Here is a 9,934-nt window from a genome sequence, read left to right as displayed (position 1 = left end):
CCCATCACATACTAATGACCCAACCCTTGGGGGCTACACATTGCTCCTCAAGTCTACAATCAGATCTACAAAGTCCCTACTCATTATTGCATACTGACCCAACCCTTAGGGGTTACACTGGTTGAAATTTTATGAGAATAAGACAATTACAAGTCCCAGGTTGCTACATGCAAGACAACCCGACACTTGGGGTACACATGTGGAATACAAAACATTCATATTATGACTGGCGACTCAGACGAACAACCCAGATTACTCCAAAGTTGCAACATTTATAGTTCAACAAGTCTTAAGCTATCATATTGTTCTATTCTTAATACTTGGGGGCTACAGGTTATCTCCTCCAAGTTATTTAGACAAGTTAGCTCAACATCGTATGGATTTCTCATCAAAGTCCAAAGCATTGAAAGTTGGCACAACATCAAACAAATTTTCTTTTTATAAAGTCAAGGCATTTGAAGACAACTCAAAAATATCATAAGGGTTATTTTTCTACATGGAACCAGCATAGCATATTGATATGATAGAGACTCAGACTTTTCAGGAGCTGGTCAATTGACTAAAATTGGTCTTTTTGAGCGAGCTGGTCTCTTTTTATATTTCTAATTTCAGGAGCTTAGCATGAATAAATTCAAGCTAATCTGGGGGCTAATGTCGGGGGAATTACCCACGGCTAGACCCAGCTCATGAGGATAAGTCATCTCTGGGGTTATCTTGAGGATAAGTCATCTCTGGACTTAAAGTCATCTCAAGTCATCTCTGGACTTAAAGTCATCTCAAGTCATCTCTGTACTTAAGTTGCCATGTTAAGCCGCCATGACGAGTCCTGGAGATGAGTCCCGAAGATGAGCCGCCCGGAAGATGAGTCACGGAGATAAGAAGCTCCTGATAAGAAACTCGTGGTTAGTCGCCCGCGATAAGAAGCCAGAATAGACTAGTCCTAATCCTACTAGGACTCTACATGTAAGTCAGCCCCTCCAACTTATATAAGGAGGGGCAAGGAACCCCAAGAGGGACAAGTTTTATAGACAGACAAGTCTCGAGACAGACGTTTTGATAGCTCTCGAGACAGGTAGTGAAATACAATCTAGCGGGATGTAGGCTTTTACCCTACCGCAAGGGGTCGAACCTAGGTAAAACTCGCGTCTCTTGATTCCGATCAACCCTGACAAGCTGACTATCTAGTTGCGATGGCCTCACGACTAAGTCCTCACACTAGGGCATCTGCCGTGACAAAACCACAACATTACCCTTTAGTCCTGGACACCATTAGTGGTGCAGCAGGAGAAGGAGGGTGACTTCGGGGATGCCTGAGGTCTTCTCCTGTCCCAGCTCCTTCCATCGCCATTCTTTTTATTTTCGTAGTGGGCGCCCCTAGTCCCTCCAATGGGGGACAAAAGAAGAAAGAGGCACAGGTTGTCGTAGTTTTGTGGGTCGGCGTGGTTGGATGTAAGCGCTGACAATTATGAAAATTATGCTTAAGAGATGCTCTACGTAGCATATTTTTTTCTCGAACGATTTCGCTTCTGTGTCTACAAGCTATTTATCGATTAAATCGTACTTGGTTACATAATGCTTCGACCTAGGGCAATAAGGCTTCTGCCCCAATCACAACCATGGGAATCATTCATTCCTGATCACTTGAATATTTCTAGAACAATCGTAACTATGCGAGTGTTGCCGGATAACCACACATGCCTTCGTTGTTGTAACAAAACTTCCATAAAATGCTTCTTCATGAACACGCAAAACACATAGAAAATTTTCGAAAAAAAAACATTCTAGAAATAAGGCTGAACCAAACCATGAGATCAAGATGCTTTTACTTATCTTTGCAGGCTCGTTTCTTTTCTTGAGCGTACGTGTAGGGTGGCCTTCCGTTTCCTGGGGCCTGTCCATGAAGTAGCATTTTCGTTGCCTTAAAGATTCGAACAAAAAGGCAAACACTTTTGGCCGTGTTGTGCATCCACAACATGTCATTAGTCATAAAAATAATTCTATGTATATAGCATGCAAGACAATGTTAACATAAGCATGACTACATGTAGCATGATAATTCACATGATACTGTGAAGTGCTTGAGTCTAGTTATTTGTTGTTTACATAGTTTTTGCCGGCTGGAGCGGATCCAGTAGCTATGATAGTTGCTAACTTGAATGGATCCCGTTAGCGTCATGAGGGTAGAACTTGAAAGATCGTGCTTCTGCAAGTTTTCAATGTTCCATGAATTTTGCACATGTTTCCCATCTTCGATTTCTAGCTAGATATCGTCGGGTCTAGTAACTTGAACCACTCTAAAAGTGCCTACCCACTTTGGTGTCAGCTTATTTTGTCCCTTCGCGGACTGAATCCTGCGAAGAACAAGGCCACCTTCCTCCAATCCACGGGAACGAATATTGTGGTTGTGATAACGAGCAACCCCTGCTGATATCATGTTACGCGTACAGCTGCCCAAGATCAGTTCTCAAGTAATCTGACATTGTCATGTCTTATTTACTCTTGATTTTCTTCATGATAAGCTCTTACTCAAGGAGATCTGTGCACGAGTTCCGTAGGGAGTACCGCTTCAGCTCCATAGATGAGAGTGAAGGGGGTTTCTCGTGTTGCTCGATTTGGTGTTGTTCTAGGTGACCAGAGAACAGCATGAACTTCATCAGCCCAACGCATAGCTCTGGCAAAAGACCGGGTTCTGAGCCCACACAACACCTCAGCATTAGCCCTTTCGTCTTGTGCATTGCTCCTGGGGTGAGCAACTGACGCATGGAAGATCCAGGTATCTAGTTATTTATAGTATGTCGTGAAGGTGCCACTCATGAACTGGGTACCATTGTGAGTAATTATGCGGTTAGGCACACCGAAGCAGCAGACCAATCCCTAAAAATTGATTGCAGACTGAGCAGTGGCTTTCCTGATAGGCTCGACCCTCGGGCCACTTTGTGAACTTGTTGATGACAATGTACAAGTACTCAAAGCCCCTGGTTTCACGGGAAAAAGGACCGAGGATGTCTAATCCCCACACCGCAAACGACCATGCGAGAGGAATCATTTGCAGAGTCTGCACTGGTTGATGGATCTCTTTGGAGTGAAATAGGCATGCATTGGAGGTATGGACCAACTCTTCTGCATCATTTAAAGCTATAGGCTAGTAGAGTCCTTGACGGGATGCCTTGCCTATGAGTGCCCGTGACCCAATATGGATCTCGCACACGCCTTCATGAATGTCTTGCAGGAGAGCTCATCCTTGTTCCTTTGGTATGCACAAAAGCTTCAGTCCATTTGGACATCTTCGATAGAGGTTTCCCTCCATAAAGACGTGCATGTCGGCTTGATGAGCTACCCTTTCAGCTTCCTCAAGATCTCCGAGTAACTCATCTTCCCGGAGATAATGAGTGATCTTTGCTTCCTAGTCTGGGGCATGTGCTTTGGCGGCACACACAACATTGTTGGCTGAAGTTGCATCTCCAGGTGTGTCGAGAGGCATCTCATCCGGGGAAGGAATCCTCCCAGGTTGTGGCCTTAGGCTTCTGGCTTTTGCGGGCATAGGGCAGCACTGATGGAGTCTTGAGACGAAAATACCTGGTTCCACATGTCCTTTCCGGGCAGCCAACTTTGACAGTTCATCTGCAGCGAAGTTTTGAGTACGAGGGATGTACTCCATGCGCAAACCATCAAAGTGGCTTTCCATTTTCCTCACTTCATCCACATATCCTTCCATCTGCGTGCATTGATAATCCATGTTGAGTTGCCTTCTGATCAGTTGAGAGACGCCTTTGACTATTAGCTTCTTTATGCCCAATCCAATTGATGCTCGTAGACCGGCAAGCAAACCTTCATACTATGCGGTATTGTTGGTTGCTTTAGGGCCGGTATAGAGCATCTGGATAGCGTACTTGAGGTGTTCACCAGTTGAGGAGACCAGCATGACGCGAGCTCCCGCTCGTTCTAGTGAGAATGAACCATCAAAGTACATTACCCACTCATCCTCATCTTCCTTCCCAGTTAGGGAAGTGGGCTCAGGATCTTCAGGAGGGGTGGAGGTCCATTCAGCAATGAACTCTGGTAGTACTCTGCTCTTGATGACATGGTGCTTTTGAACTTGATGTCAAACTCCGACAGCTTCAGAGACCATTCAGTGGTGCGACCCATCGCTGCTAGAGGTTCCTCCATGACGCCTCCTTGCCCCCCCCCCCTCTTGTATGTTCAGTGGGGGGAGTGGAGACCTGTATGTTACTTTTTTTCCTTAAATTTGTTTCCCTGGCGGCCTCGATGAGGTGGTAGCGACAACGATGTGTCGAGATAAGGTCTCTCCAGCCTTTTCCCATCTCAAAGGCGTCCGATCCGGCACCGACTATGAGAACATTTGTCGCTAGATCCGTTGGCTCTCTGTAGATCTTGGCGGATGATTTGTCTATTAAGGAGATCAATTGGCCGACTATTGATGGGGTGACTTCGTCATCTCCTTTCGTTTAGTTTTGTGATATGTTCTGATTTCTCCAAACACCTTGGACCGGTGGTTTGCAAGCTTGGGTTGCATAGGATGATGCTCCAACCGATGCCAAGGGATTTCTGTATCCTCCAACCGATGCTGGGGGATTTCTAGGGACATGGCAAGCGCTATTGTTGTTAAAGCATGGTATGACAAGGGTTGCAAGTGTGCCCTTCCTCTACTTGGTTCGATGCAATTTTCAATCTCGGACATGCAACGTACAATCCCTTTTAGATCTAAAATACCCTTTGGTATTTCCTTTTATAAAAAACATTTCTCCTAATCTATGCTATATTGCTCAAATGGCATCAATTGAGGGGGTAATGTAGTATACCTACTCTCATGCCTCGTCTAAAGCAAAACTGGTGGTGAGTATCCCAAAAGTTTGGCTTGTCCCCAATCACTCAACCAAACAAAAAGTGTGGCTATTCTAAACTGGGTGATTCTGACTTAAATGGTTAAGATAACTTCATTATTATAGAATTTTTTAGATATATAATTATCCTTTTGCTTCAGTCATACACAGTTCTAAAAGAAGGCATTAGAACAGATCACCCCTTTGCGAGAGGGAACTCAAACAATAGAGATCTTCCTAATGGACTACACACTCGGAGTGATCAAGACACAATAATTTACATATAATCATCATCATCACTGTCAATCTCCTCGCGGATGTAATGTGGATACTTGCGACCAGCCAAATAGGCACCACTAGTGGGGTGCTTAAGATCTCTATCTCGGATACACCCGAAACAAGGACCTTCAAAGATATCAAAAAATGTATCAGCATTCAAGATGACCAACAACAAATAGAAGGGAAAACAATACAAATATACATACCACAGTCACTTTGTACCAAAGAGGTGCATAGATAAACATCCTTCTCCCCCCTACAGTAGGCATTTATCTCAGCAAAAAATAACTTTGTTGTGCCATCCACTTGTTTCACCAAAAAGTTAAAGTGCAGATATTCTGTTGAGCCTTCAAGAATTTGAGCCCTCCCTTTCACTTCCACAAACTCCAGCTCATCTGGCTGAAATATGAATGGCATGCCTTAATTAGTACTAAATGTAAGACGTTTCGGCAGTTTTAAACTGCCAAAACATCTTGTATTTAGGAACAAAGTGTGTATAATATATCTAGCTCTATATAGTAAATTCCAAATTGCAAGTGTAACTTCAAAATAACTAAATGTAAGTTACTAATTTGGGTGGTTGTAGATAAAATATTATTTGTGTTAACCTGCATATTGTTTTGCTTGGCGTAGGCGTTGAGCCCGGAGACCAAGGTCTTGCGTTCACGATCTTGCTTGCGTCTCCACATATCCGCACGGGTTGGACTCTTGGGCCGGAGGCTATTCCTAAGCCTGGTGGCCGCAATGCAGTCAGCAGTCATTTCCTCCAGAGTTTTTGTTGAGGTCGACGATCCAGGAGTGGGATCCTCCCATGTCTCCAATCGTGTGTCGTAACTACAATAGGAAAAAAAAGAGAGGGGAAATTAACGTATTAAAGCTTAATCAACAACTACTAGTATGGTTGCAACAAAAGGATAGTTGAATTTGAGAGTTTGCATGAATCAGCTCTATTAACTTACTACTTTAACGGTTGTGATGTTTAGATATTTTAAGTTTTAAACTAAAATTGGGATTGTATAAAAAAAATATAGTAAACCATATTATGAATCATGAAAAATAATATATGAGATAAGATGGCTGCTGCATACATACGGGTAATACTGGGCACCTTCCAGAGAAGCAGCGGTTACCACCCTGGTTACGGACATGACCGCCGAGCAGTCTCTCCGTTACTTCACAGACGAATCGTAAATTAGCGAGGATTATCAAACAAAACCAGATGAGCGCACATGCAAAGATAGGGATCGCGAGAGAGAATCACAAACTAGATCAACCCGTACGCAGAGATAGGGGTCGCGAGAGAGGGACTCACCCAAGACCTGGTCGAACAACAGGGCTAAAGAGCAATTCCCCGCGCTTGGCGAAGAGGGTTGCGGTTGAGATTGGAAGTGTTTCCCTACAAGAAATCCCTCGTTGCGTTTCAGCGACGGAAGTAAATAATGATGGCAGGCCCAGCCACCAGGTCAACCACATCATCTCTCGGACTCGGAGGTCCTATTGGGCCGGTCGCGTTCGATCCCTTCGCTAACGAACCGGCCCGACCCAAAATGTGTCTCTCCCATCACCGGACTCGGAGGGACTATTGGGGAGCGAGCTCCTATGTGTTGCCTTATGCGGCATACTGTCGAGCAAACGCACAGGGGGCTCTGAAATGGCCGGCTCAGAGTGCACTGTATCGCAGAATCGAAAAAACCAAAAGCAAAAAATATGATTGCTTTGTTGAGATATCCAGAGCGCAGCGCCTTAAGAACTAACTACTCGTATGGACATAACTTCCAAAAGATGGCATTTCTTACGCTTGGCGTAGTCTGTTGCATGGCCTAGAACTGTTTCGTGAGGGCTACATCTGGCGGGTGGGCGATGGCACTGAGGTTAACATTTGGAGCGATCCCTGGATCCCTAGACCGTGGTCCCGGAGGATCATCACGCCGAAAGGAGCAAGTCTTCTGAATTCTGTTAGTGAGCTGATTGACCCCGGTTCAGGGACATGGGATGAAAGGCTCGTCAGAGAGACGTTCTGGGCAGATGACGCTCGGCATATATTACAAATTCCAGTGCGCGAGGGAGTCCAAGACTTTATAGCCTGGCACTATGATACCAAAGGAATGCACTCTGTTAAGAGTGCTTATAAGTTGCATGTGCAGCTTGAGGAACAGCGGACGAACGGAGGGACGGGCCAAAGTGCAGCCGAGGTGGGTAACCTGGACAGAACTAGGGATGAATCCTGGAAAAGGCTGTGGAAGTTGCCATGCCCCAGGAACATACAGATGTTTGCGTGGCGTATAAAACACGAGTCCCTTGCCCTTCGTACTAATATACAGCGCAAGGGTATTCCGATTGAAGACACAAAATGTCTCTTCTGTGGGCGTGCTGATGAGGATGGGGCACACCTATTTATCAAGTGCAAGTGTGTAAAAGAAATTTGGAGACAGTTGGAGTTGGAGGAGCAGAGAGTAAAACTGGAAAGCATCACCTCTGTCCATGCCATGTTTGATTATCTCTGGGAAATGGAGGAGGCGAAGAGGATCATGGTGCTAACTTTCTGGTGGCTTTGGTGGAGTAACAGAAACAAACTGAGAGAGGGGGAACTTTCTCTAACTGCACCTGCTGTTGTGCAGAGAACGAAGTGCTGCGTCCTAGAGTATCAACAGATTTACCAGCCTCAACCGAAGAAAGTTCCTATGAATAAGTGGAGGCCGCCGGAGGGGGACATGGTCAAGATCAACTTAGATGGATCCTTTAGTCCTGGCGAACACTATGCAGGCTGGGGGGTGGTAGCGAGGACGGCCGATGGCGAAATCGTAGCTGCGCGGGCGGGCCGGCAGGACAATGTACGAGATGCGTTTGCAGCGGAGGTTGTGGCTTTGTCCCAAGCTGTTTACCTAGCGGCTGACCTGGGTATGATCAAAGTCATCTTCGAAACTGATTCCCAGCTACTCATGGAGGCTATGGATCTTCACAAGTCCGACTCTTCGGCTTATGCGGCGGTTATTGAAGATACGAAATTTCAGTTGAAAATGTGGTTCTCTTCACATGTAATATCAGTCTGTCGCCGTTCGGCGAATAGTGTAGCCCATGAACTTGCATCTCTGGGCCGTTTAGGTGTGTCGCACCATTGCATGGAGTGGGACTCAGTTGTACCAGCCGTCGTGGCTGACCGTGCTATGGCTGACTCTAGCCAGCACAGTTAAGTTATAAGCTATTGCTTGATTTCAAAAAAAAACTTTCGACGAGTAAAACGACACCGTATGAGTTCTGTAGCTAATGCAAAAACATTTAACCAAACACCTCAAATTTCGAGTTTTTTCTGAAAGCACGAACACTTCGAAATAATATATATGAAACGTTTCAACAACTGAATGTTTTTCTGAAGACACAAACATTTCTGAAAAAAAAAATATTTTTTGTATAATATTTTTTGTATTGTGCGAACATTTTTGCAAATTGCAAACATTGTCTTGATTGCACGAATAATTTCAGAAAAGACAAACATTTTTCACAAAGACGAACATTGCTTTGAAAGTGCGAACATTTTCCAAATTGGGAACGTTATCTTGTAAAAGGTCAATTTGTTTTGAAATTTACAAACTTTTTTGAAAAAGTGTCATTTTTCAACTTTACAAACATTTTGAATACGCAAACATTTTTTAAAATTTGGGAACATTTAATAAACATGAATTGTTTTGAAACAATTTGAACATTTTTTGAATTTTGCGAACATTTCTTTAATTTTTGAAAATTGCAAACATTGTTTTGATTGCATGAACATTTTTCAGAAAAGACGAACATCAAACATGTTAATCGTCACGTCCACATCGGCAACCTGCACTGTGCGGACGAGTCAAATTTTCACCATGGAAGAAAAATACGCATCGATTGGTCAGGTTGTGGCCAATGAATTTCTACGAAATTTCCTCGTCCTTGTCCTTGTTTCTGAAGAGAAACAAGAAAGATTGGAGTGAATGAAGTAATCTTTATTGATTGATTCATCCAGGCTTTTATATGTCCTGAACGGATGTTTACAGCGTCAATTACAAGAGGCGTCGCACCGTTCAGAAAAGGTGTGGCGACGGTTCGGAAAGACACGACAACGGTTCGCTATATACTGCGTCTGGACAACGCCAGGATTCTAACCACCGGTTAGAATATTCTAAGGAATCTGCTAATCGCCTAATTAGCCTAATACTAATACTATTAGATTCCCAACACTCCCCCTTGGAGAGCGCTGTTTTAATCTTCAGTGTTTTGAGAATCTACATATATCTTGATTATTAAAAGTCTTGTGTCTTCTTGATAGTCCTTGATCTTGTAATTTTGACAATCTTTAATCTTGTACTATTTATGTCCCTGTAGGAAATATAAGAGAAACTATAGAAATTTGATATATCGTTAGTATATTTAATCACTTATTTGAAACCACATGAGAAATCGGTTGGAAAGCTCATAAGTTTAGTTCTCGGAAATTTCTCCCCCTGAACATTGCAAATTTCGTAGTCGTCTCATACCAATGCCATGAATGCATTTTTGAGATGCTGCTCCTGGTAAAGACTTAGTGAACAAACCCGCAAGATTGTCACAAGATTTTATTTGCAAAAATATCAATCTCTCCATCTTTCTGTAATTCATGAGGAAAAAATAGTTTTGGAGAGATATGTTTTGTGATATTACTTTTAATATATCCCATATGCATTTGAGCAACACATGCAGCATTATCTTCATAGATAATGGTTGGTGATTGTAATGAACCAATACCGCATGATGTCTGAATATGATTTATTACTCTGGGTAGCCATACACATTCTCGCGAGTCTTCG

General features: G+C 43.6%; 1 protein-coding gene across 1 annotated transcript; it reads right to left on the bottom strand.

The window, feature by feature from the left end:
- Nucleotides 1–4,995: 4,995 nt before the first annotated feature.
- On the bottom strand, nt 4,996–6,511 carry LOC119305660. Its single transcript, XM_037582128.1, has 5 exons — nt 6,433–6,511; nt 6,213–6,292; nt 5,729–5,954; nt 5,327–5,519; nt 4,996–5,246 (listed from the first exon to the last, which is right to left on the bottom strand). Exons 2-5 carry the CDS (start codon nt 6,266–6,268, stop codon nt 5,119–5,121), a joined length of 603 nt encoding a protein of 200 aa, XP_037438025.1. The 5' UTR covers nt 6,269–6,292; nt 6,433–6,511; the 3' UTR covers nt 4,996–5,118.
- Between the last annotated feature and the right edge of the window lie 3,423 nt (nt 6,512–9,934).

Source organism: Triticum dicoccoides, chromosome 5B (assembly GCF_002162155.2).
Source record: "Triticum dicoccoides isolate Atlit2015 ecotype Zavitan chromosome 5B, WEW_v2.0, whole genome shotgun sequence".
NCBI lineage: Eukaryota > Viridiplantae > Streptophyta > Magnoliopsida > Poales > Poaceae > Triticum > Triticum dicoccoides.
The sequence above is the reverse complement of the archived record's forward strand: the minus strand, read 5'-3'. Positions and strand labels throughout refer to the sequence as shown.

What these genes read in the sequence shown, in the direction of transcription:
- LOC119305660 (XM_037582128.1), bottom strand. Translation starts at nt 6,268, where the DNA reads ATGTCCGTAACCAGGGTGGTAACCGCTGCTTCTCTGGAAGGTGCCCAG. An exon ending in GAAGGTGCCCAGTATTACCC is followed by an intron (nt 5,955 to 6,212) that starts GTATGTATGCAG and finishes TTCCTATTGTAG; the next exon opens with TTACGACACACGATTGGAGA. An exon ending in CCAAGCAAAACAATATGCAG is followed by an intron (nt 5,520 to 5,728) that starts GTTAACACAAAT and finishes TTCATATTTCAG; the next exon opens with CCAGATGAGCTGGAGTTTGT.